The sequence below is a fragment of the Ranitomeya variabilis genome, chromosome 4 (genome assembly GCF_051348905.1).
Source record: "Ranitomeya variabilis isolate aRanVar5 chromosome 4, aRanVar5.hap1, whole genome shotgun sequence".
Lineage (NCBI taxonomy): Eukaryota > Metazoa > Chordata > Amphibia > Anura > Dendrobatidae > Ranitomeya > Ranitomeya variabilis.
Window position 1 is genome coordinate 213,248,246 of NC_135235.1, and position 27,675 is coordinate 213,275,920.

General features: G+C 48.4%; 1 protein-coding gene across 1 annotated transcript; it reads right to left on the reverse strand.

The window, feature by feature from the left end:
• Positions 1 to 1,658: 1,658 nt before the first annotated feature.
• On the reverse strand, positions 1,659 to 27,675 carry LOC143768641 (cell adhesion molecule CEACAM7-like). The gene is made up of 7 exons (XM_077257287.1): positions 27,623 to 27,675; positions 27,126 to 27,479; positions 26,206 to 26,472; positions 25,457 to 25,606; positions 24,765 to 24,823; positions 3,403 to 3,435; positions 1,659 to 2,020 (listed from the first exon to the last, which is right to left on the reverse strand). The coding sequence occupies exons 1-7, from the start codon at positions 27,642 to 27,644 to the stop codon at positions 1,973 to 1,975; spliced, it is 933 nt and encodes a 310-aa protein (XP_077113402.1). The 5' UTR covers positions 27,645 to 27,675; the 3' UTR covers positions 1,659 to 1,972.

The following is a 27,675-nucleotide window of genomic DNA, read 5'->3' on the forward strand; positions in this document are numbered from 1 at the left end:
ATGTTATATACTAGGGGCAATTGGGCTGGATGTTGTACATAGAGGGCGGGGGCAGATGTTAAACACCAGGGGCAACTGGGCAGGAGGTTAAATACCAGGGGGGCAATGGGACCTGAGGTTATACATAGGGGCAATGGGGCCAGAGGTTATACACAGGGGCAAAGGGGCTGGAGGTTATATACAGGGGGCAAAGGGGCCAGAGGTTTTACACAGGGGCAATGGGACCAGAGGTTATGCACAGGAGGCAATGGGACCAGAGGTTAAACGCAGGGGAAAATGGGACAGGAGGTTGTACACAGGAGGCAATGAAACCCAAGGTTACACACAATGGACCATAGAGCAGTAAGTTTTTCTTTCCCGGGTGAATGTTATACACAAGGGGCAAAGGACTGGATGTTATACACCAGGTGTAAGGGTCTGGATATTATATTCTGGGGCGAGGGGTGGATGTTATACACAAGGGGGTGAGAGGCTTAATGTTATACAATGGGGGTACAATGGGCTGGATATTATACCCGTGTGACAATGGGACAGAATGCGGAACCTGAATTCAATGTTAAAGACAGGTGTCCCAATACTTTTCTCCTTACACAGTCCCTGATTTACTATAGAGTTACAGTATGTTAGTTATTTCTTACACCAGATGCCCTTTTTCTTGTTCACTGTGGATTTTAATACCGTGCTTGCCCAATGCTCACGCTGCCTCCTTGTCACAGCAGAAACCTCCGATGGAGAACACTCCTGTGGTCGCAGCCTCGTTTTCTAGTGTGACCTTGGATTTTGGTGACTCTCCTCTCCATTCCCCATTTTTTCTCTGTGCTGTACTTTCTGTGCTAATCCGCTATAGTTCGCTGACTCCTCTGCTTTGTGTAAGTTGTATTATATCTCTGTTCTACAAGCACAGCAATGTGAAATCACCCTTACTGCCGCGTTCACATTGTCCACTAGGTGTCAGTACCATCCGCATTCACCCATGACCGGTCTTCCATGAACTACTGGTGTATTCTCTGTGTACTGGTGTCATGTCCAATTGTAATCCTCCACGTAATAACATGAGATGTCTGCCCAGAAATTATCTATACAGAAAAGTAAATATTTGTCTACGTTCATACCTGTAATCAGCAGTTCTGTTGCCAGTTGTGGTTTTAGGAACCTAACGAAGGGAAAATTGTCCAAAATGGATCGGTTGTAAAACTGTTTATTACCAGCACAAAGCTACTTTATGATATAAGGATTATATGGCTATTCTGATGTAGATTTTAAAAGCAAGTATACCAGCCTCATCAGGTCTACTTGCTCATTTGTATTGTGAGTCTAGCGAGAAGTCCACTTTGAGTAAATGCTACAGCCAAAACTCCTAGCAAGTTTACGTACTATTTTAACTTTCTAAAACAATCAAACTTGAAGTAATCTAGAAAAGAAATTCTGGAAGGGGCAAAATACTTTTTTTGTTCTAGTGAAAAATTAGACTACAAAAAAATTGCAACTTTATGTTTCAAAAATAATGAGCAACTTAATGAGAGGGGAAAGAAATACAGATCAAAAGTGGTGAATAATGTACCTTACAATGGCAAAACTAAAAGTGGGGCAGACATTGAGGTCTACAGTAAATGCCAGAAGTGATGTAAATATATCAATAATATCAAAACTACTGTCTTAAAATAAGCATATTTATTATATACATATATTAAAATATAAAATATTAAGCAACAATAGCAAAAAAACACACATACATTTTTTGCAAAAATAGCACACAAATGTAAACATAAAATGTATTAAGCTTTGTCATTACGTAATTATTTGTTTTTTATTTTATTAAATTTTTTCTCTATTGTTTCCATTTTTTTGCCTTTTAGAACAAAAGTATACCAAAACAGTGTAATCCAGCTACATAAACAGAAGAAGTTACAATCCGTGGGATGGTCCAAGAGGGGCTCGACAGGAAATGTTGATGGAAGAGGTTTTGGATGGGTCAGCTCTGTAGATCGCTATACATATCTTGAGATGGAAACTGCAAATCCTACAAAAAAAATGGTCAAAGTAGGATAAATTTCCTATAAATTTCCTAACCCAAAGAGGAAGTAGGTATTTCAGGTGTTTGAGGGTTAACATAAAAGGGGGAGACGCTGAGCTTGGAAACAACGTTTTCTTTTTTTATGTAAAAATAAGGACATGTCTGTTAAAGGGAATCTGTCAGCAGGTTTCTGCTATGTAATGTGACCGGACCATGATGTAGGGACTGAGACCCTGATTTCACTGATGTGTCACTTACTAGGCTGTGTGTTGTTATTCCCAAAAAAGAATCATTGTTTTATTAGCAGATTATTACTACAGGACTAGGTGTCTTGTGCTTCCTGGTCTAATCCCACCTCCTGCACTGATTGGCCGCTTTCTGTCAATGGGCAGTTTAAACAGAAAGCAGCCAATCATTGCTGGGGGCGTAGCTGGACCAGGAGGCATGAGTGACCTAGTCCTGTAGTGATAATCTCCTGCTAATAAAACACTGATTTAATTGAAACAGCAACACATAGCGCAGTAAGGTTACTTTCACGCAATGAGGTTTTGGTGAGTTTTCCAAAAAAATATGCAAATAACCTATTTTACTTAATGGATGTAGAAAATCTGCAGCATCAAAAGCTCACCATGGGAACTCAGCCTTAGTAACACATCGCTGGGAATCAATGTCTTAGCCCCTATATCATGCTGCTCTCAGATTACATAGGAAAACCTGCTGGTAGATTCTCTTTAAGTAAAAATGAGCTTTACCGATGAAACATCAATTCTGGCGTAACTTTTGTTAGAAAATACTTTGTGCCTATTATTTTTTTTTTTAACCTGTGAGGCTGGAAATAAGCGGGTAAAAATCCGCATTGTCAACATGGTTGAAACACAGTTTATTAATCAACGCGCTTTGAAGTAAACATGCTTCTTCATGGGGACAAAATAAAAAGGTCAGCAGAAAAAGAAGCTTACAATACACAGTCTTCACTAGTTCTTTCCTTTGTGTTACATTCCCGTTTTTAATAGGATGTATGTCACACCTTCAGCACTGATTTGACAGTGTCGGTGTAAAAAGAGAAGGTTTCGATTTTTTTTCCCGCCTTTATGACTGACCAGAGGTATAGTTTCAAGCCATTGTGAATCAAAAGAAACTCTAAATACAGTTCCACCCCTTCCAATAACTCCAAAAGTGACTTTTATTTTTCACAGCTCTCAAAATTTTTTAATCTTTTGGCACAAGAACCGGCAAAATTGTGCCAAATTTCGTAAGATGCTCTCAATAAATTGGGCAAATCTTACTCCAACAGGCTTGTGTTTAAGAACAGAGCGTGAAAGTCCAGTCTTAAATAATTTCCCACTATATATTCCCAGTATTGGAATGATATGTAGAAAGACACTTACCATATAAGTAGGCTCCTGGTTGTCAACTTTAGGCTGCAAGATAGTGCAGAAAGAAATTGCATAAGTTTTTCCAAACTTTCCAGCACATTGTATCTAGAAAGAATTACTTTTCCCACTGGCAAAAGCTGGAACGTAACTAAGTTCTAAACACAATCTGTTTTAAGAAGAAATTGGTTCCCAGGCGTTCCTGAATTTTCTCCACTATGAGCAAACCCTTGGTGGCACGTGTAATAAAATACAATTTTTATCTAAAAGTTAATTTTATGATATCCGCAAATTAGCTCTAATCCGGAAAATATAAAACTGACCTTGCAGTGCCCAACAACTTTTGTTATCCTGTAGGTCAATGATTGACTTATAAAGAGCCTTGAAAAATGATGGATATTAACAAAACAAGACACTTATTTGTAGACAGTCACCCATTTTTGTGTTCTTGCCCCTCATACATCGCCAGTCGGCTCGATCAGAAGTCTGATGCAGATCTGGGGTCCGGGTTTGTATTGAGGACATACATCTGTTATATAAATTCTCATATTTCAAAGCTCATTTATCCCAAAGATAGAGGATACCTTTCCAACGTGAGATCACCCTCACTTTGGGACTCCATAACAAGCTGAATGTCCACAATGAGAACCATAATATCTTTCCCTGGAGTTGCATAAATGTCAAAAATCTCCTGTGCAGATCAGCATTCAGTGATATCGCTAGTCAAAACCAGTGAAAAAGTTAAAGGCTTATTTCAACAATAGCAATTTTTGTTTTTACAAACTACTGTATTAGCATGAACATTTAATATTCAGTACAGGCCAATTATAAAGTATCCTTCTTGTGCCTTTGTATCTTTTTTTTTTTTTTTTTTTCATTTTATTTTGCCCCTCTGTGCATCCAGCTTCCCAGAGATAATGGTCAGTTCCATACTTATCTGAAAGCTACATGTCTCTGCAGCACCCTGCTTCTCCTCAGGGCTGCAGGCCTCTCTATCTGCTTACCTATGTGCGAACTGATAGGGATAAATTGATCTCAACTAGTGTTGAGCATTCCGATACGCGGCAAGTATCGGATACCGGAATCGGAAGTTCCCAGATTCAAACTGCACAAATTCAGCCAATGAGAATGATTCCAAGTGTGGGCACATCCTGTTCAGCATGGAGGGCATGAAACTACTGGAAAGGTTGTCTCCAGCTCAGGGTTCTTCACTGCGTCATACCGTAAAATCAATTTTCCTTTTGTTTTAAGTAGTGCAGGCTGCTGCACATTTTTTCAAAAAATTCCTATTAGTGTCTTTCCACCCGTCTCCAGCTAACTTGTGGAAAAACACTACATAGGATAACGTAGAGGAGGGTTTTTGGGCCTTGCAGCGCCGTTTACGGCTGTCTGCACGGTCTCCGTGTGACTGCAGCTCTCTCTGTTGTCAGTTCAGTCCCCAAAAAATAAATAATAAAGTTCACCAAACACACCAGTGACACCACTTAACATTTGTGTAGGCCACATTAGCTCATATTAAAGTCTAGTCCACACTTTAGAAAATTAGTGTTTCTTATACCTGTTAGGAGTTGTTCAGGAATAAGCACACAAAGCCTTTAGTACTTTTCTGCTTATCTTTATCAGTCAACCAAGATGAAGAAGGCAGTGAGTAAGGCACGTGGGCGTGGGCGCGGAGCAGGGAGGGGACGTGGGGATTCTGTGCCTGCTGCGGGCACCGGTGACTCATCAGCACCCACTTTCGCCAGGGAACAGTCATTCATGCGCAGCTTTGTCGCAGAGCGCCGTACACCGCTGCTGCGTGAAGAACAAATTGAAGCCGTTGTCGGATGGATGGCAGCTAATGCATCAACTTCAATTAGTGCCACATCCTCTCAGACACAGAGCACTGGAGAGCAGCCATCTGTCTCTTCACCACCTGCCAAATTGCCCAGGCAGACAGAGAGCCCAGGACAGGAGCCGTCTCTACTTCTGTTCTCTGAATCTCTTGGCTTGGAAACAGGGGGCCAGCCAAGCAGCATTGGAGAAATGGAAGAAGAGGCAGGGTGCAGTGATGCCCAACAGCTTTTTCTCTCTTCCTCTGAAGAGGCGGGTGGGCCAGTGCTTCCGGTCACCACATCGCAGGCCGCATCCGCTGATGATGACACTCAGGTGCCACTTTCTGGTGCGTGCTCTGCTGCTGAGACTACCCAGGAGGAGCAGTTGGGGGCAGAGGGTAGTGTAGATGATGAGGTCCTTGACCCATCTTGGCGTGAGGGACAGGAAGGTGGTGGGAGCAGCTCTGAGGAAGAGATTCCCCGTACGGCCCAAAGAGGGAGAGGGAGGGGGAAGACTGCGGATCCTGCAGCCTCCGCTTTGGCACCCGTTAGGAGCATGTCTCTTCCAAAAGCCAAAAAGGGCGCTCCCAAGACTTGCAGTGCCTGGTCCTTTTTTGACACAGTTGCAGATGACATTTGCTATGTCAAATGCAAGGTGTGTCATCACAAAGTAAAAAGAGGTCGAAATGTCAGCAACCTCAATACCTCCAACATGTGGAAACATGTGCGCAACAGGCACGCGGCGGAGTTACAAAAACACACTGAAGAGCTAGGCCAAACAACAGCGGCAGCTACCACCTCTTCAGCTCATGTTGCCTCTTCCTCCAGCTCACACGCAGCTGGTTCGGCTTCCTCCCAGGATCGCCGTGGAAGAACCTCTGGCCCTGTTGTCCAGAGACCCGCTGTAATTCCACCCGCAGCACCACGTTCCCAGTCATCCACACACTCCCAGTCCAGTATACAGCCATCGGTAGTACAGGCATGGGAGAAAAGGCGGCCTTTCTCGTCAAACCACCCACGAGCACAGGCTCTGACTGCAGGCATTGCCAAACTTCTGTCACTGGAAATGCTGTCATTCAGGCTGGTGGAGACTGACAGCTTCCGTGACTTGATGTCATTGGCAGTCCCACAGTACAATGTGCCCAGCCGCTTTTACTTCAGCAGGCAAGCCGTCCCTGCCCTGCACAAGCATGTGGAGGGACACATAAAACACGCGCTACTGAATGCCGTCAGTAGCAAGGTCCACCTCACCACCGATGCGTGAACCAGTCAACATGGACAGGGGCGATACCTTTCCCTCACTGCCCATTGGGTTAATGTCGTTGAGCCGGGTACAGATCGTGCGAGTGGCGCAGGACGTGTCCTGCCCACTCCAAGGATTGCAGGAATCCATTCTGTACGCATTGACTCCTCCTCTTACACCAGTTCCTCAGAATCATCGCTGCAGGAGCCGTCACAGTCCACCTCCACATGGACCCGTGATGAACGTTTACCTGTTATGACCGACATGAGCACAGCCGTGGCCAAACGTCAACAGGCCGTCTTGAAATTAATTTCTTTGGGGAATCGAAGCCACACAGCGCAGGAGCTCTGGAATGCCATCAAGCAGGAGAGCGATGTGTGGTTTGTGCCAGCGAATCTCCAGCCAGGCATGGTAGTGTGTGATAATGGCTGAAATCTGGTGGCAGCTCTGGGCCTCGGCAACCTCACTCACATCCCATGTCTGGCACATGTGCTCAATTTGGTCGTGCAGAGTTTTTTGAGGGACTATCCGGATCTTGATGCACTGCTGCACAAGGTCCGCCTAGAGTGTGCTCACTTGCGGCGTTCCAGCACGGCAAAAGCGCGCATTGCGGCTCTGCAGCGCCGACACCACCTGCCGGAACATCGCATCATATGTGACCTACCTACCAGGTGGAATTCCACGTTACATATGTTGGAGCGGTTGTGTGAGCAGCAGCAAGCTGTAATGGAGTACCAGCTGCATCAGGCACAAAGAAGTCGCACTCCGCGCCGTTCAGACTTCACAACCACAGAGTGGGCCACTATGAATGACGTCTGCCAGGTTTTGCGTCCCTTCGATTATTCCACGCGGATGGCGAGTGCAGATGATGCACTAGTCAGCATGACTGTCCCCCTTATCTGCCTGCTTGAAAAATCACTGCAAGCGCTAAGGGATGATGTTGTGGAAGAGGTGAAGGATGAGGATTCAACATTTCCATCATCTTCTGGACAGTCAGCGCCACGTGGTTCCTCACAAACGCGTAGGCAGGGGACAGTTTGTGAGGAGGATGAGGAGGAGTCAATGGAGGAGGAAGACATCCGTCCAGAGGAGGGAGTTACACAATTGTCCACTGTCCAGTACTCAGTGTGTACAGCGAGGGTGGGGTGATGATGAGCGGGCAGAGATCACGCCTCCAGCAGGGGACAGCGTTTCTTGGGCAGTTGGCAGTCTGCAGCACATGGTGGATTACATGCTGCAGTGCCTGAGAAACGACCGCCGCATCGCCCACATTCTCAACATGTCTGAATATTGGGTGTTCACCCTCCTCGATCCTCGCTACCGGGACAACGTAGAAAGCCTCATCAGACCGTTGAAGCGGGAGCGAAAAATGCGGGAGTACCAAGACACACTGGTGAATTCCATCATCTTCTCCATTCCAAGTGAGAGAAGTGCTGCTAGTGCATTACAAAGCAGCTCAGTGCGTCCAGGCAGTGGTGGAGGCTCTGCACAAAGAGGGAGCAGAAGCAGTGCCTCTGCCCAAGGCAAGAGCAGTATGGCCCAACTGTGGCACAGTTTTCTGTGCCCGCCACAAAAGTCAACACCATCACAGACGGCTCCAGTCAGCAGGAGGCAACGGTTCCGTCAGATGGTGACAGACTACATGTCTTGCCCTCTTGCTGTACTCCCAGACGGCTCTTCACCTTTCAAGTTTTGGGTCTCAAAGCTGGATACATGGCCAGAGCTAAGCCAGTATGCATTGGAGGTGCTGGCTTGCCCTGCGGCTAGTGTATTATCGGAACGCGTCTTTAGTGCTGCAGGTGGTGTACTAACTGACCGTCGCATGCGACTATCCTCCGATAACGTTGACCGGCTTACTTTCCAGAAAATGAACAAGGCCTGGATCTCGCAGGAATTTGCCACTCCTCTTCCTGATTAAATAATTAGGTGACTGTCTACGTTATCCAGGTCTCCTGTTGTGTTCATCTTTCTACCACCTGAACTTAAATTCCTGGGCTCCAACACCGCCAGTTGAGGCTCAGAAGTGCCGTCTGCACAGTCAAAACATACGACCCAGTGTTATTGGGTTTCAGTAACGTCAGCTGATCCCCAGCTGTGTAGCCGGCAATGTGTCCTGCGACCGCCACACTGACACAACAACTGAAATGTAAGGGAACCTGTCCCCCCCCCCCAAGGCGTTTGTTACTGAAGGAGCCACCTTGTGCAGCAGTAATGCTGCACAAGGAAAAGGTAGCTATTTTTGTTTAGCTCCTTGCACACGCAGAACTTAACACTTATAAAATGTGTCCACTGATACCGTAAAACCGTCCAGGAGGTGGGACTTTCCTTCGTAATTTCACGCAGCACAGCCGTCATTCTTACCCCCCCGGCGCGGTGCGCCGGCTGCTCAGCGTTGTTTGATTCCGTCCCAGAGCCTGCGCTGTTATGTTATCCCTTGGCCAGGCACACTTAGCGCTGCCCATCTTCTGACATCATTTGTGTCAGGCTGGCTGCGCCTGTGCGGCCGCGCTGGCCGAGAGCCCGCCTCGCAGTGTCTTCTGATTTAATCCCACTGGGGGCCTGAGATCCATGGACATGCGCAGTGCATATCTGAACCTCCACCTCTCACTCATCTCCCTACGGCTTCTTCAGACTGTGCGGTGTCAGCTGGTCCCTAATAGCATGCCACGGCCGTGACACCGCCCAGTCTGAATAAGCCGTAGGGAGGGGAGTGAGAGGCGAGGATATGCACTGCGCATGGCCATGGATCCCAGGCCCGCGGTGGGATTACATTAGACGTCACTGCGAGGCGGGCTCTCGGCCAGCACGTCCGCACAGGCGCAGCCAGCCTGACACCAAATGATGCCAGAAGATGGGCAGCGCTAAGTGTGCCTGGCCAAGGGATAACATAACAGCGCAGGCTCCGGGAAGGAATCAAACAACGCTGAGGAACCGGGGCACGGCGCCAAGGGGGTAGGAATGACGGCTGTGCTGCGTCATATTACGAAGGAAAGTCCCACCTCCGGGACGGTCTCACGGTATCAGGGGACACATTTTATAAGTGTTCAGTTCTGTGTTTGCAAGGAGCATAATGAAAAGAGCCACCTTTTCCTTTTGCATCCTTTGTGCTGCACAAGCTGGCTCTTTCAGCTACAAACGCCTTGGGGGGGTTAAAGGTTCCCTTTAGACTTTCTCCAATCAGGCTTCGGCCTACACTGTGTTCCTCTCCTCCTCCTCCTGTCCCTGGGCTCCAACACCGCTAGTTGTTGCCTGGTAGTGCTGTACGCACAGTCAACAGTCGCTCCTCTGTTATTGGGGTTCAGTAACGTCAGCTGTTCCCCAGCTGTGTGTGGCAATCCCTCCTATCTCCTCCACCTCCTCCTCCTCCTCCTGTCCCTGGGCTCCAACACCGCTAGTTGTTGCCTGGTAGTGCTGTACGCACAGTCAACAGTCCCTCCTCTGTTATTGGGGTTCAGTAACGTCAGCTGTTCCCCAGCTGTGTGTGTGGCAATCCCTCCTATCTCCTCCACCTCCTCCTCCTGTCCCTGGGCTCCAACACCGCTAGTTGCCGTCCAGAAGTGCTGTCTGCACAGTCCCAACAGTCCCTCCTCTGTTATTGGGGTTCAGTAACGTCAGCTGTTCCCCAGCTGTGTGTGTGGCAATCCCTCCTATCTCCTCCACCTCCTCCTCCTCCTCCTGTCCCTGGGCTCCAACACCGCTAGTTGCCATCCAGAAGTGCTGTCCGCACAGTCCCAACAGTCCCTCCTCTGTTATTGGGGTTCAGTAACGTCAGCTGTTCCCCAGCTGTGTGTGTGGCAATCCCTCCTATCTCCTCCACCTCCTCCTCCTCCTCCTGTCCCTGGGCTCCAACACCGCTAGTTGTTGCCTGGTAGTGCTGTACGCACAGTCAACAGTCCCTCCTCTGTTATTGGGGTTCAGTAACGTCAGCTGTTCCCCAGCTGTGTGTGTGGCAATCCCTCCTATCTCCTCCACCTCCTCCTCCTCCTCCTGTCCCTGGGCTCCAACACCGCTAGTTGCCATCCAGAAGTGCTGTCCGCACAGTCCCAACAGTCCCTCCTCTGTTATTGGGGTTCAGTAACGTCAGCTGTTCCCCAGCTGTGTGTGTGGCAATCCCTCCTATCTCCTCCACCTCCTCCTCCTCCTCCTGTCCCTGGGCTCCAACACCGCTAGTTGTTGCCTGGTAGTGCTGTACGCACAGTCAACAGTCCCTCTTCTGTTATTGGGGTTCAGTACGTCAGCTGTTCCCCAGCTGTGTGTGTGGCAATCCCTCCTATCTTCTCCACCTCCTCCTCCTCCTCCTGTCCCTGGGCTCCAACACCACTAGTTGCCGTCCAGAAGTGCTGTCCGCACAGTCCCAACAGTCCCTCCTCTGTTATTGGGGTTCAGTAACGTCAGCTGTTCCCCAGCTGTGTGTGTGGAAATCCCTCCTATCTCCTCCACCTCCTCCTCCTCCTCCTGTCCCTGGGCTCCAACACCGCTAGTTGTTGCCTGGTAGTGCTGTACGCACAGTTAACAGTCCCTCCTCTGTTATTGGGGTTCAGTAACGTCAGCTGTTCCCCAGCTGTGTGTGTGGCAATCCCTCCTATCTCCTCCACCTCCTCCTCCTCCTCCTGTCCCTGGGCTCCAACACCGCTAGTTGCCGTCCAGAAGTGCTGTCCGCACAGTCCCAACAGTCCCTCCTCTGTTATTGGGGTTCAGTAACGTCAGCTGTTCCCCAGCTGTGTGTGTGGCAATCCCTCCTATCTCCTCCACCTCCTCCTCCTCCTCCTGTCCCTGGGCTCCAACACCGCTAGTTGTTGCCTGGTAGTGCTGTACGCACAGTCAACAGTCCCTCCTCTGTTATTGGGGTTCAGTAACGTCAGCTGTTCCCCAGCTGTGTGTGTGGCAATCCCTCCTATCTCCTCCACCTCCTCCTCCTCCTCCTGTCCCTGGGCTCCAACACCGCTAGTTGCTGCCTGGTAGTGCTGTACGCACAGTCAACAGTCCCTCCTCTGTTATTGGGGTTCAGTAACGTCAGCTGTTCCCCAGCTGTGTGTGTGGCAATCCCTCCTATCTCCTCCACCTCCTCCTCCTCCTCCTGTCCCTGGGCTCCAACACCGCTAGTTGCCGTCCAGAAGTGCTGTCTGCACAGTCCCAACAGTCCCTCCTCTGTTATTGGGGTTCAGTAACGTCAGCTGTTCCCCAGCTGTGTGTGTGGCAATCCCTCCTATCTCCTCCACCTCCTCCTCCTCCTCCTGTCCCTGGGCTCCAACACCGCTAGTTGTTGCCTGGTAGTGCTGTACGCACAGTCAACAGTCCCTCCTCTGTTATTGGGGTTCAGTAACGTCAGCTGTTCCCCAGCTGTGTGTGTGGCAATCCCTCCTATCTCCTCCACCTCCTCCTCCTCCTCCTGTCCCTGGGCTCCAACACCGCTAGTTGCCGTCCAGAAGTGCTGTCCACACAGTCCCAACAGTCCCTCCTCTGTTATTGGGGTTCAGTAACGTCAGCTGTTCCCCACCTGTGTGTGGCAATCCCTACTATCTCCTCCACCTCCTCCTCCTCCTCCTGTCCCTGGGCTCCAACACCGCTAGTTGCCATCCAGAAGTGCTGTCCGCACAGAGCCAAACACCTCGCCGATGTGTTAGTGGGGTTCAGCACCGCCAGCTGTTCCCCTGCTGTGTATACGGCAACGTGTACTGCGACCGCCACGCAGGCACAACAAGTTAAATTTAAGGGAACCTGTCCCCCCCCCTTCCCAGGCGTTTGTTACTGAAGGAGCCACCTTGTGCAGCAGTAATGATGCAAAGGGAAAAAGTGCCTCTTTTCGTGGTGCTCCTTGCACATGCTGAACCTAACACTTATGAAATGTGTCCCCTCCTGCCGTGATACCGTCCGGTTGGTGGAACTTTCCTTTGTGATGTGACGCAGCACAGCCGTCATTCTTACCCCCTTGGCGCCGTGCGCCGCCTCCTCAGCGTTGTTTGAATCAGTCCCGGAGCCTGCGCTGTTAGGTTAGCCCTTGGCCATGCACACATTTTGCGCTGCCCGTCTTCTGACATCATTTGGTGTCAGGCTGGCTGCGCCTGTGCGGCTGCGCTGGACGAGATCCCGCCTCGTAGTGTCTTCTGATTTAATCCCACTGGGGGCCTGAGATCCATGGACATGCGCAGTGCATATCTGAACCTCCACCTCTCACTCATCTCCCTACGGCTTCTTCAGACTGTGCGGTGTCAGCTGATCCCTAATAGCATGCCACGGCCGTGACACCGCCCAGTCTGAATAAGCCGTAGGGAGGGGAGTGAGAGGTGAGGATATGCACTGCGCATGGCCACGGATCCCAGGCCCGCGGTGGGATTACATTAGACGACACTGCGAGGCGGGATCTCGGCCAGCGCAGCCGCACAGGCGCAGCCAGTCTGACACCAAATGATGTCAGAAGACGGGCAGTGCAAAATGTGTGCATGGCCAAGGGCTAACCTAACAGCGCAGGCTCCGGGACTGATTCAAACAACGCTGAGGAGGCGGCGCACGGCGCCAAGGGGGTAAGAATGACGGCTGTGCTGCGTCACATCACAAAGGAAAGTTCCACCAACCGGACGGTATCACGGTAGGAGGGGACACTTTTCATAAGTGTTAGGTTCAGCATGTGCAAGGACCATAATTAAAAGAGCTAAGTTTACCTTTTCCAGCATTAGTGCTGTACACGATGGCTCTTTCAGCTACAAACGCCTGGGGGGGGGGGTTAAAGTTTCCCTTTCAACTTGCTCCAGTGCAGGCTTCGGCCTACACTCTGCTCCCTCTCCTCCTCCTGCTGACCCTGGGCTCTAACACCGCCAGTTGGGGCCCAGATGTGCTAGCTGCACAGAGCCAAACACCAGCCAATGTGTCAGTGGGGTTCAGCACCGCCAGCTGTTCCCCTGCTGTGTAGCCGGCAACGTGTCCTGCAACAGCCACGCAGACACAAGAACTGAAATTGTAGGAAACCTGTCCCCCCTCCCCCAGGCGTTTCTACGTTTTACAGCCACCTTGTACGACAGTAATGCTGCATGTGTGCAAGGTGGCTCAGAAACTTATTCTCCTTGCCCACGTTGAACTGAACACGTCTAAAATGAGTCCTCTGCGACCATTAAAACGTCCCTCAGGTGTGATTTTCCTTTGTATTGACACGCAACAAGCTCCTTGGTAGCGCTGCCCATCTTCTGGCATCATTGTTTGGCTGCCTGTGCCTCTGCGGCCGCCTTGCCCCACACAACGCCCCTCGGTGTCTTATTTATTTGGACTGCGAGGGTGTGATTGATGGGCATGAACGGTGCATTTCTTCGCCTGTCCCTCATCTCCTTCCGCCTTCTTCAGACTGTGCGGCTTCATGGCCGTGGCATGTGATAAGGGATCAGCTGATGCTGCATAGTCTGAAGCGGGTGGAAGAACCCAAGCGAGAGGCGAACATATGTACTGCGCCAGGCCATGAATCCCAGCCCCGCAGTGTTTTAACAATGTTAAGACACTGTGGGGCTGGGATTCATGGTCATCGCAAACCGCAACGGCCGACATTACATGATGTCAGAGGATGGGCAGCGCTAACAGCGCAAGGCCAAGGGATAACACGAAAGCGTAGACTCCTGTGCAACAAATAACGATGCTCAAGAGGCTGCGCAAAGCACCAAGGTGGCATTTTTGCCAGCTGTACTGCGTCTCTTTACGAAGGGAACTCACGCCTCAAAATCAGTTTGACTGTGTAAGGGCCTAAATGTTATACGTGTTCCTTTCAGCGTGTGCAAGGAGCAAAATTAAAAGAGCAACCTTTGACTTGTGCAGCATTACTGCTGCATAAGCTGTGGCTCTTCTACTTTGTAACACCTGAGGGGGGGTTAAAGGTTACCTTTGAAATTGGTTCAATTAGGCTTCGGCCTACACTCCGCTCCCTCTCCTCCTCCTGCTGACCCTGGGCTCTAACACCGCCAGTTGGGGCCCAGATGTGCTGGCTGCACAGAGCCAAACACCTCGCCAATGTGTCAGTGGGGTTCAGCACCGCCAGCTGTTCCCCTGCTGTGTAGCCGGCAACATGGGTTTATGAGAAATCGCTCATGTCAAACCAATCTAATCAGTTTTTATGAAGAGGTAAGCTATAGGCTAGACCATGGTGAGTCATTGGACGTGGTATATCTCGATTTTTCCAAAGCGTTTGATACCGTGCCGCACAAGAGGTTGGTACACAAAATGAGAATGCTTGGTCTGGGGGAAAATGTGTGTAAATGGGTTAGGAACTGGCTTAGTGATAGAAAGCAGAGGGTGGTTATAAATGGTATAGTCTCTAACTGGGTCGCTGTGACCAGTGGGGTACCGCAGGGGTCGGTATTGGGACCTGTTCTCTTCAACATATTCATTAATGATCTGGTAGAAGGTTTACACAGTAAAATATTGATATTTGCAGATGATACAAAACTATGTAAAGCAGTTAATACAAGAGAAGATAGTATTCTGCTACAGATGGATCTGGATAAGTTGGAAACTTAGGCTGAAAGGTGGCAGATGAGGTTTAACAATGATAAATGTAAGGTTATACACATGGGAAGAAGGAATCAATATCACCATTACACACTGAACGGGAAACCACTGGGTAAATCTGACAGGGAGAAGGACTTGGGGATCCTAGTTAATGATAAACTTACCTGGAGCAGCCAGTGCCAGGCAGCAGCTGCCAAGGCAAACAGGATCATGGGGTGCATTAAAAGAGGTCTGGATACACATGATGAGAGCATTGTACTGCCTCTGTACAAATCCCTAGTTAGACCGCACATGGAGTACTGTGTCCAGTTTTGGGCACCGGTGCTCAGGAAGGATATAATGGAACTAGAGAGAGTACAAAGGAGGGCAACAAAGTTAATAAAGGGGATGGGAGAACTACAATACCCAGATAGATTAGCGAAATTAGGATTATTTAGTCTAGAAAAAAGACGACTGAGGGGCGATCTAATAACCATGTATAAGTATATAAGGGGACAATACAAATATCTCGCTGAGGATCTGTTTATACCAAGGAAGGTGACGGGCACAAGGGGGCATTCTTTGCGTCTGGAGGAGAGAAGGTTTTTCCACCAACATAGAAGAGGATTCTTTACTGTTAGGGCAGTGAGAATCTGGAATTGCTTGCCTGAGGAGGTGGTGATGGCGAACTCAGTCGAGGGGTTCAAGAGAGGCCTGGATGTCTCCCTGGAGCAGAACAATATTGTATCATACAATTATTAGGTTCTGTAGAAGGATGTATATCTGGGGATTTATTATGGTGGAATATAGGAATATAGGCTGAACTGGATGGACAAATGTCTTTTTTCGGCCTTACTAACTATGTTACTATGTTACTATGTGTCCTGCAACTGCCACGCAGACACAACAGACCCAAAGCTGCCGCCAGTGCAGGCTTCGGCCTACACTCTGCTCCCTCTCCTCCTCCTGCTGACCCTGGGCTCTAACACCGCCAGTTGGGGCCCAGATGTGCTAGCTGCACAGAGAAAAACACCAGCCAATGTGTCAGTGGGGTTCAGCACCGCCAGCTGTTCCCCTGCTGTGCAGCCGGCAACGTGTCCTGCAACAGCCACGCAGACACAAGAACTGAACTTGAAGGGAACCTGTCCCCCCTCCCCCAGGCGTTTGTATGTTTTCCAGCCACCTTGTACAGCAGTAATGCTGCATGTGTGCAAGGTGGCTCATAAACTTATTCTCCTCGCACATGTGGAACTGAAAACACGTCTAAAATGTGTCCTCTGTGTGACCATTAAAACGTCCCTGAGGTGTGACTTTCCTTTGTAATGACAAGCAGCAACCCCCTTGGTAGCACTGCCCGTCTTCTGACATCATTGTTTGGCTGGCTGCGCCTCTGCGGCAGCCCTGCCCGACACAACGCCCCTCGGTGTCTTATTTATTTTGACTGCGAGGCTGTGATTGACGGGCATGAGCAGTGCATATCTTCGCCAGGCTGTCACTCATCTCCTTCCGCCTTCTTCAGACTGTGCGGCTTCATGGCCGTGGCATGCGATAAGGGATCAGCTGATGCCGCACAGTCTGTAGCAGGTGTAAGGACACGAGCGAGAGGCGAACCTATGTACTGCGCCAGGCCATGAATCCCAGCCCCGCAGTGTGAAACACTGTAAAGACACTGCGGGGCTGGGATTCATGGGCATCGCGAACCGCACTAGCCGACATGAAATGATGTCAGAAGATGGGCAGCGCATGGCCAAGGGATAACGCAACAACGCAGACTCCTGTACATCAAAATGCGATGCTCAGGAGGCCGTGCCACGAACCAAGGTGGTGTTTTTGCCAGCTGTGCTGCGTCTCATTATGAAGGGAACTCCCGCCTCCAAGACAGATTGACTGTATAAGGGCCAAAATGTTGTACGTGTTTCATTCAGCTTGTGCAAGGAACAAAATTAATAGAGCAACCTTTAACTTGTGCAGCACTACTGCTGCATAAGGCGTGGCTCTTCTACTTTGTAACACCTGAGGGGGGGTTAAAGGTTACCTTTAAAATTGGTTCAATTAGGCTTCGGCCTACACTCTGCTCCCCCTGCAGAGCCTGGGCTCTAACACCGCCAGTTGGTGCCCCGAAGTGCTGGCTGCACAGAGCAAAACACCAGCCAATGTGTCAGTGGGGTTCAGCACCGCCAGCCTTTCTCCTGCTGTGTAGCCGGCAACGTGTCCTGCAACAGCCACGCAGGCACAACAGACCCAAAGCTGCCGCCAGTGCAGGCTTCGGCCTACACTCTGCTCCCTCTCCTCCTCCTGCTGACTGTGGGCTCTAACACCGCCAGTTGGGGCCCGGTACTGCTAGCTGCACAGAGCAAAACACCAGCCAATGTGTCAGTGGGGTTCAGCACCGCCAGCTGTTCCCCTGCTGTGTAGCCGGCATCGTGTCCTGCAAAAGCCATGCAGACACAAGAACTGAAATTGAAGGGAACCTGTCCCCCCTCCCCCAGGCGTTTGTATGTTTTACAGCCACCTTGTACAGCAGTAATGCTGCATGTGTGCAAGGTGGCTCATAAACTTATTCTCCTCGCACATGTGGAACTGAAAACACGTCTAAAATGTGTCCTCTGTGTGACCATTAAAACGTCCCTGAGGTGTGACTTTCCTTTGTAATGACACGCAGCAACCCCCTTGGTAGCACTGCCCGTCTTCTGACATCATTGTTTGGCTGGCTGCGCCTCTGCGGCAGCCCTGCCCGACACAACGCCCCTCGGTGTCTTATTTATTTTGACTGCGAGGGTGTGATTGACGGGCATGAGCAGTGCATATCTTCGCCTGTTGTCACTCATCTCCTTCCGTCTTCTTCAGACTGTGCGGCTTCATGGCCGTGGCATGCGATAAGGGATCAGCTGACGCCGCACAGTCTGTAGCAGGTGTAAGGACCCGAGCGAGAGGCGAACATATGTACTGCGCCAGGCCATGAATCCCAGCTCCGCAGTGTGAAACACTGTAAAGGCACTACGGGGCTGGGATTCATGGTCATCGCGAACCGCACCGGCCGACATTAAATGATGTCAGGAGACGGGCAGCGCTAACAGCGCAAGGCCAAGGGATAACACGACAGCGCAGACTCCTGTACAGCAAATAACAACGCTCAGGAGGCTGCACCCAGCAACAAGGTGGGATTTTTGACATCTGTGCTGCGTCTCATTACGAAGGGAACTCTTTTCTCCAACACAGTTTGACTGTATAAAGGGCTAAATGTTATACGTGTTTCATTCAGCGTGTGCAAAGAGAAAAATTAAAAGAGCAACCTTTGACTTGTGCAGCACTACTGCTGCATAAGGTGTGGCTCTTCTAGATTGTAACCCCTGAGGGGGGGTTAAAGGTTACCTTTAAAATTGGTTCAATTAGGCTTCGGCCTACACTCTGCTCCCCCTGCAGAGCCTGGGCTCTAACACCGCCAGTTGGGGCCCGGTACTGCTAGCTGCACAGAGAAAAACACCAGCCAATGAGTCAGTGGGGTTCAGCACCGCCAGCTGTTCCCCTGCTGTGTAGCCGGCATCGTGTCCTGCAACAGCCACGCAGACACAAAGCTGCCACCAGTGCAGGCTTCGGCCTACACTCTGCTCCCTCTCCTCCTCCTGCTGACCCTGGGCTCTAACACCACCAGTTGGGGCCCAGATGTGCTAGCTGCACAGAGCCAAACACCAGCCAATGTGTCAGTGGGGTTCAGCACCGCCAGCTGTTCCCCTGCTGTGTAGCCGGCATCGTGTCCTGCAAAAGCCACGCAGACACAAGAACTGAAATTGAAGGGATCCTGTCGCCCCACCCCCAGGTGTTTGTATGTTTTACAGCCACTTTGTACAGCGGTAATGCTGCATGTGTGCAAGGTGGCTCATAAACTTATTCTCCTTGCACATGTAGAACTGAACACGTCAAAAATGTGTCCTCTGTGACCATTTAACCGTCCCGGAGGTGTGACTTTCCTTTGTAATGACACGCTGCAACCCCCTTGGTAGCGCTGCCCGTCTTCTGGCATCATCGTTTGGCTGGCTGCACCTCTGCGGCCGCCCTGACCCACACAACGCCCCTCGGTGTCTTATTTATTTTGACTGCGAGGGTGTGATTGATGGGCATGAGCAGTGCATATGTTCGCCTGTCCCTCATCTCCTTCCGCCTTCTTCTGACTGTGCGGCTTCATGGCCGTGGCATGCAATAAGGGATCAGCTGACGCCGCACAGTCTGTAGCAGGTGTAAGGACACGAGCGAGAGGCGAACCTATGTACTGCGCCAGGCCATGAATCCCAGCCCCGCAGTGTTTTAACTATGTAAAGACACTGCGGGGCTGGCATTCATGGGCATCGCGAACCGCACCAGCCGACATGAAATGATGTCAGAAGATGGGCAGCGCATGGCCAAGGGATAACGCAACAACGCAGACTCCTGTACATCAAAATGCGATGCTCAGGAGGCCGTGCCACGCACCAAGGTGGTGTTTTTGCCAGCTGTGCTGCGTCTCATTATGAAGGGAACTCCCGCCTCCAAGACAGATTGACTGTATAAGGGCCAAAATGTTGTACGTGTTTCATTCAGCTTGTGCAAGGAACAAAATTAAAAGAGCAACCTTTGACTTGTGCAGCACTACTGCTGCATAAGGCGTGGCTCTTCTACTTTGTAACACCTGAGGGGGGTTTAAAGGTTACCTTTAAAATTGGTTCAATTAGGCTTCGGCCTACACTCTGCTCCCCCTGCAGATCCTGGGCTCTAACACCGCCAGTTGGTGCCCGGTACTGCTAGCTGCACAGAGAAAAACACCAGCCAATGTGTCAGTGGGGTTCAGCACCGCCAGCTGTTCCCCTGCTGTGTAGCCAGCAACGTGTCCTGCAAATGCCACGCAGACACAAAGCTGCCACCAGTGCAGGCTTCGGCCTACACTCTGCTCCCTCTCCTCCTGCTGACCCTGGGCTCTAACACCGCCAGTTGGGGCCCGGTACTGCTAGCTGCACAGAGCAAAACACCAGCCAATGTGTCAGTGGGGTTCAGCACCGCCAGCTGTTCCCCTGCTGTGTAGCCGGCATCGTGTCCTGCAACAGCCACGCAGACACAAGAACTGAAATTGAAGGGAACCTGTCCCCCCTCCCCCAGGCGTTTGTATGTTTTACAGCCACCTTGTACAGCAGTAATGCTGCATGTGTGCAAGGTGGCTCATAAACTTATTCTCCTCGCACATGTGGAACTGAAAACACGTCTAAAATGTGTCCTCTGTGACCATTAAAACGTCCCTGAGGTGTGACTTTCCTTTGTAATGACACGCAGCAACCCCCTTGGTAGCACTGCCCGTCTTCTGACATCATTGTTTGGCTGGCTGCGCCTCTGCGGCAGCCCTGCCCGACACAACGCCCCTCGGTGTCTTATTTATTTTGACTGCGAGGGTGTGATTGACGGGCATGAGCAGTGCATATCTTCGCCTGTTGTCACTCATCTCCTTCCGTCTTCTTTAGACTGTGCGGCTTCATGGCCGTGGCATGCGATAAGGGATCAGCTGACGCCGCACAGTCTGTAGCAGGTGTAAGGACCCGAGCGAGAGGCGAACATATGTACTGCGCCAGGCCATGAATCCCAGCCCCGCAGTGTGAAACACTGTAAAGACACTGCGGGGCTGGGATTCATGGGCATCGCGAACCTCACCAGCCGACATGAAATGATGTCAGAAGACGGGCAGCGCATGGCCAAGGGATAACGCAACAACACAGACTCCTGTACAGCAAAATGCGATGCTCAGGAGGCCGCGCCAAGCACCAAGGTGTGATTTTTGACATCTGTGCTGCGTCTCATTACGAAGGGAACTCTCGCCTCCAACACAGTTTGACTGTATAAAGGGCTAAATGTTATACATGTTTCATTCAGCGTGTGCAAGGAGAAAAATTAAAAGAGCAACCTTTGACTTGTGCAGCACTACTGCTGCATAAGGTGTGGCTCTTCTAGTTTGTAACCCCTGAGGGGGGGTTAAAGGTTACCTTTAAAATTGGTTCAATTAGGCTTCGGCCTACACTCTGCTCACCCTGCAGAGCCTGGGCTCTAACACCGCCAGTTGGGGCCCGGTACTGCTAGCTGCACAGAGAAAAACACCAGCCAATGTGTCAGTGGGGTTCAGCACCGCCAGCTGTTCCCCTGCTGTGTAGCCGGCAACGTGTCCTGCAACAGCCACGCAGACACAACAGACCTACAAATGCCTCCAGTGCAGGCTTCGGCCTACACTCTTCTCCCCCTGCTGACCCTTTGCTCCAACACCGCTAGTTGGGGCTATAGGAAGACAAGCTTGAATAGGTCCCCATCCTGGTTCCAGCACCGTCAGCTGGTTCCGGGCAGAGCCTTTGGCTTAGGTGCCTCCCTCTGGGTATCCGAGTTCCACCAACGTCAGGTGGTCCTTGGTAGTGCTTTCAGGCACGGGTACCTCCTGCTTAGTAACCGGGTTCCAGTAACGTCAGCTGGTCCTCGGTAGTTCCATTGGCTCTTGGACCTTCGGCTACCCATCCGGGTTCCAGTACCGTCAGCTGGTTCTCGGCAGTGTCTTTTGCTCTTGTACCTTCTGCTCCCCATCCTGGTTCCAGTACCGTCAGCTGGTTCCGGGCAGAGCCTTTGGCTTAGGTGCCTCCCTCTGGGTATCTGAGTTCCACCAACGTCAGGTGGTCCTTGGTAGTGCTTTCAGCACGGGTACCTCCTGCTTAGTAACCGGGTTCCAGTAACGTCAGCTGGTCCTCGGTAGTTCCATTGGCTCTTGGACCTTCGGCTATCCATCCGGGTTCCAGTACCGTCAGCTGGTTCTCGGCAGTGTCTTCTGCTCTTGTACCTTCTGCTCCCCATCCTGGTTCCAGTACCGTCAGCTGGTTCCGGGCAGAGCCTTTGGCTTAGGTGCCTCCCTCTGGGTATCCGAGTTCCACCAACGTCAGGTGGTCCTTGTTAGTGCTTTCAGGCACGGGTACCTCCTGCTTAGTAACCGGGTTCCAGTAACGTCAGCTGGTCCTCGGTAGTTCCATTGGCTCTTGGACCTTCGGGTAGCCATCCGAGTTCCAGTTCCATCAGCTGTTTCTCGGCATTTTCTCAGCCTTCTTGTACCTTCTGCTACATTTCCAAGTTCAAGACCCTAAAGACGACGACCCGGAAGACCACCCCTAAGATGACGACGACACCAGAGACGACGACCACTGAGATGACGACGACCCTGGAGACGATGACCCTGAAGACCACCCCGATGACGACGACCCCGGACACGATGACCCTGGAGACGACGACCCTGGAGACGACGACGACATGGGAGACCGAGAAGCAGAAGAACAAGAGGCTGCAGAACAAAGAGCAGAAGAACATTAAGCATAAGACTAAATATCAGAGCAAAAGATATTATCTAAATTATAAGCAGAAGAAGACTAAGCAGTGTATGGGGGAGAGTCCGTTCCTCCTCGTGGTGCCCCTGGATAAAGCCTGATGCTGCAGGCCAAACTGAACGCGGACAAATGTAACTCTTTTGTGACAGGCAGAACGGAAGGTGTAATCTTCAAACTTTTATAGATAACAACTACGGGAATGCCTGTCACAAATAAGAATATGATGAAGAAGTTGAATATGAAAAAGATAATAGTTAAATAAAAAGAATATGAACAATGTAAAAAAAAAAAAATATAGGTAGAAGAAGAAGAAGATGAATAAGGTGAAGATAGTTGATGTCAAAGAAGCTGATGATGAGGATAATGAAGAAGAAAGTGGGAGAAGTAAAAAAGAAGGTGAAGGACGTGGAAGTAGTGAAACATCAATATCTGAAAAAAAAAATAAAATAAAATAACAGTCAAAATCTTTCTAACGCCGAACGTCATAAAAAAAACAATAAAAACCTGCTATTCTATTTGATTGGTCTAAACCTCTGTGCCTTTAATGTCTCCGCCACCTCCCCCAATACATCCTACATTATTCTTAGTTGTTTTCCTTCATGTAGAATTTACCTACAAGGAAAGAAAGGGTTTATTTTAATTCCGATATTTTCGTCCCATTGACTTGCATAGGGATCGGGTATCGGTATCGGATTAGATCCGATACTTTGACGGTATCGGCCGATATCGGAAGGTATCGCTCAACACTAATCTCAACATATAGAGAAAAATATGAAAGACAGAAAAATTTGAGAATGAGTAAAAGGAATAAGAGAGAAGAGAGGGACCAAGAGAAGAGACAGAGTGTTATGCATGTGTAGCAACTCACTCAGAAACATAGGTAACACTAAAAACTGCAACTGTCTCTTCGGATTCCTGTACAGACTAGAATCTGGACCCCACAGTCCCTAGTGGTTCCTGCATGTGCCGAGATAGCTCTAACCACAGACTAGATGATGGCAACTCAGACCTATGCTGCCTGAAAGGCCATTGAGATATATGTTCCTCCTAAAGAATTGGAGGGCAAAGCAGAGTGTAAATTACCCACAGATGGGAAAGTGTGCTGAGATAGAAAGAGATCCCAAATGATGAAATACAAAACAAAGGATTAAATATGTACTTTTAGAAAATATGTTGCCTACTTTCTAAAAAGAAACAGAAGATAGGTGTAAGGTAAAGAACATAAATAGTAGAGAGATAAACCCTAGCTGGTCTTTCACTGACTGGAGTAAACTACAATAGTATGGCTGTACATCCAAATGAGACTATCACCAGCAGGAAATACCAGCAGGGGGAAAGTATATAAAGCCGCACTTGAAAGGTGATAGGACAAGTAAATGTGTTAATGAAAACATCTGTTACCCTAAAAACATTGAAACAAGGATAACAGAAACTAAACATCAGGAGAAAAGGTGTATGTGCTGTTGCTCAGAGGACAGAGAAGCCAACCACAAAGCAGAGACTCAAGGATTCAAACCCAGACGCATGACATAGAGAGGCAGAAAGGAAATAGAAGCAGTGTAGTCAACTATTGTACTTACTTATCACTATTAGTACAAACATGATTTCTTTTCATAAGATTACTTTTGTTAAAAAAAACAATATATCTATATCTATTAATCAATGCTATGGGTTATCAGAATGTTGAGCTGCTGTACAAGCATTGCATAAACATTTTATGTACCTGCAATTTACCCTTGAATGTTCTAGTCTCCTTTAGTAAATATGGTCATGCTCACCCTGCATGCATAGCCGAGCCGAGTATAGCACAGCTGAGCTACAATCTGGCTTTCAGAGCAATGAGTATGCAAAGAGGGCCTTTTATTAGACAGGGTAATTAGGTGCATCTACTTTTCATTAATCAGATAAGATTATTAGTAGCATCTGCAGCTGGTACAAGTGGGATCTTCAGAGTTGAGCATAACATAGCTGAATTCTGCTGCAATCTAGCTGTTAGCTCAACAAAGATGCCTTGAGAGTGTTTTATTACACAGGGAGGGTCATTAGGTGCATCTGTTCATGCTTGACCAGCAGGATTAGGACTGCCTAAGGATGGATCAAGGAGAAAAAGGCAGGTGAAGTCAGCCCTGGGGGGCATCATTAGGGGGAGTAGCTGTGAGTTATTGCCAATTAAAGAAATATGTTGTATTGGCAAACTTGCTTAATTTTGTATGTACAGAAAACTGAAGTTTGTGGAGGAAAACCAATTTCAGGTTCTTAATCCCAATTTATGTAAACCAAAGACTATTGATAAGTTCATGTGAGTAATGGACATTACCAAGTCCATTTCCGGACTCCCTGCTGACACCGCCAAGACAGTTGGGACAAACAAATGTTGAAAGATAAAGGAAATTAAAACAGACAAGAATAGGAACTCTTAGTAATGATGACGATTGCCACATTCAAGGAAGACGCTACCAGATGAACATTAGTGAATTTTTGGTTTCTCACCACTGTTGTAGCTTGCACGTTGTAATACTCAACGGGATGATCCTGTTTAATTTCTTCTTCTGTAAGTTATAAAAAAAAAACTTTAGATACCGCATTCTACAGAATCATCTTGCCAAATATGGAGAATCGATCTGTTGACATATTGTTGGGTTGAATCTATGAAAGATACAAAACATTATCACATACACAAGACGTGTTGTATTGTGCAAACTGTTATCAGCTGATTTCACTTTGCACTTTTAAGGATATAACTAGAGATGAGTAAATGTCTCAATATTTTTTCCATCAGATTCACTTTAATTCTCCCACAGATTTAATTTGGTCTGAATCGAAAATGCCCCGTAGACAAGTTTAATGTGGTCCGAGGACTCTCCATAATCCAAAGCATAAAAAGTGAAAAATGCTCTGAGAGGGGACAGGGAGCCACCTGAGAAAGATGTTTCATTGGCTTGAGCATACAGCAAAGCTCTTACAACACTTCTCGGAAATCCCAGCTAATAAAATAAAACCCTATAATTTTCTAGTGATATCTACTGGTAAGAAAAGAAAAGCTTGTCTCTCAGATCCTTGGTCTGTACATGATCAAGGATCTATTCTAGAAATCTAATGATGGTCTACAAGTCACACACATGAACAAATAATGTCAATTCTTATTTTAAGTATTCATCTTTATTTTTTTTCTTTTTCCTCACCTCCTGTCTCTTCCCTTGCAGGATGTTTGTGTCTTTGAAAGAAAAGAATAAGAAGGAATCCACCAGCCAACAGGGCAAGTCCAAGTATGGTCCCAATGATGATTCCTGAAATATCTCCGACACTGAGGTCTGAAGTGGATCCACAGATGCCTTTAATACCAATGCATGGATGCAAGAAAAAGGAGATAAGTATAATATAAAGTCGGTAAAGGTGAGCTAATAAACTTATAGCATCCACAGCTTCTCTTTAGAGTAGCTGGCCTGTGGCAATGTCATCATTATGGCATGTGACATCACGTCAAGCTGGTTAACTAAGAAAAAAGCTGCAAATGCCAGCAAGTAGCTCATGGTTCACAGCACCCTCGTCCAGATAACACAGGATGACAGCCTGTCCAAGGGTACCATGATGGCCAATATTTCATTCCTCCAAGACCTCGATCACAGCCTGATCAGGAGCCCTCCGAAACGACTCCTACCTGCCAGCATCCACAGCCACTCTTTTAATTAGCAGACCTGGGGCAACGTCTACATTGAGGCGTGATGCACACACGACATTGCACAAGGCCAGCTAAAACCAAAAGAAAAGATTCAGATGATGGAAAATTGGAAACAGTTCACATGGCTTCAGTTGTGGAATTACTACCTGGACCAGGGCATACACATATAGCACATATGAACACCCCTTAGACAAAATCATACATTGATGATGATATTACAACCACCACTGTCAAATTACTGCTGTTACTCACAATAAACACTCAAAGTGTAGATCTCACTGGTCATCTTGTTTATAGGACTCTGGGCCTCACACCAATAGTTTCCTGCATCTGAAGGTCTGACATTAGGGAAAGTGATGGTCCTGTTATCAGGAGATCGAATGACACCAGGAGGAAACGGTTTTCCAGTTCTTCCCCATTGGATCTTCACCGAATGGATTGTGCCACATTCCAGTCTAAACATCTCATCTCTAATTGCATACGTAGCAGACGCATTGATAAATGGTTTAATAACTAATTCTGAATGAAAAAGGAGAAAACAAGGTTATAAAAACACAAAGGAAACAGTTAATACAATAATATGTGAGAAAAAGAAAAAAATCTAAGGAATGGATGACCAAAGAACATTGTGTGTCCATGTAGAAGTCAAGATTAGAGATGAACGAATATATTTGAACAATCCTGGTCCAGCGACTGAGATCAGCTCCTCTTTTGATTTACCGGCCTGAAGTGACATCATTGCTGTGGGGCGTCGCACACATGACATCACGCCATGCTGGCTAATAAAGAGAGGAGACACGGATTCTGGCAAATAGGAGGTGGTTCTCAAGGCTCCCGTCCAGAGGCCAATGACTAATGACCTTCCTTCTGGACCAAGATCCTACAAATGTATTTGCTCATCTCTATCCAATATGCTTGCAAGAGGTAATCCTCAATTATAAAGATGGTTTAGCGACACTCAAGGTTGATTAGGTGGACAAGGAGACAACTATTAAAATAGATTTTCTGATGAACAATTTTTTTTTACGTTGATTTCGAAAATGAGAATAAATTGGGCCCACTTACTCAAATGGGGAAGTTTTGGCGGCACGACAGTCATTTTGAAGTTTGTATAGAGGTCTCCCTTTAAGAATATCGTTGTAATTAGGAATCTAGTACCCAATCGTACTCACCATAAACATGGAGTTGGACTGTACTGCGATCTTGCCCATCATTCATGGAGACTTGCACAGTGTAATTATCTTGATCTCCAGTGTGAAGATCTGAAATCTTCAAGGATGCATTTGGAAAACTACTGACTCGAGGAAAATACAAAGGTCCCGGACTCTCAGGTGGGTTATCTCTTTTATTATACGAGAGGATCTGATGCTGTGACCTGGCGAGTTCTCCTCTAAACCAAGAAAAAGTCCGGATTGAACCATCAATATGTGTAACGTGTAGAAGAACTGATTGATTGAGAAGGGGATGAGGAGGAATCAACTCAATTTTAATTCCAGTAATAAAAGTCATCCAAAGACAGAAGACACCTAAGAAAGCAATATGAGAAATATCATCATCTGGAAAGTCATGAAACCAAAATCCAAAATATCTATTAATCCAAACACATCAGGTCTCCTAAATTAGTCGAAGATGTAGAAAGCCATAGGGCACAGGGAGACACCTTCATTACCTGCTAAATTGAAGCCCCTCATGTCAGTGGTGTAGGCTGGTGTCTGTCTCCTG

Coding starts and splice junctions, on each gene's coding strand:
- LOC143768641 (XM_077257287.1), bottom strand. CDS start 27,644: ATGAGGGGCTTCAATTTAGCAG. Junction 26,473..27,125: donor AGTCCAACTCCATGTTTATG/GTGAGTACGATT, acceptor TTTTTCATTCAG/AATTAGTTATTAAACCATTT. Junction 24,824..25,456: donor TGCAAGGGAAGAGACAGGAG/GTGAGGAAAAAG, acceptor TATAACTTACAG/AAGAAGAAATTAAACAGGAT.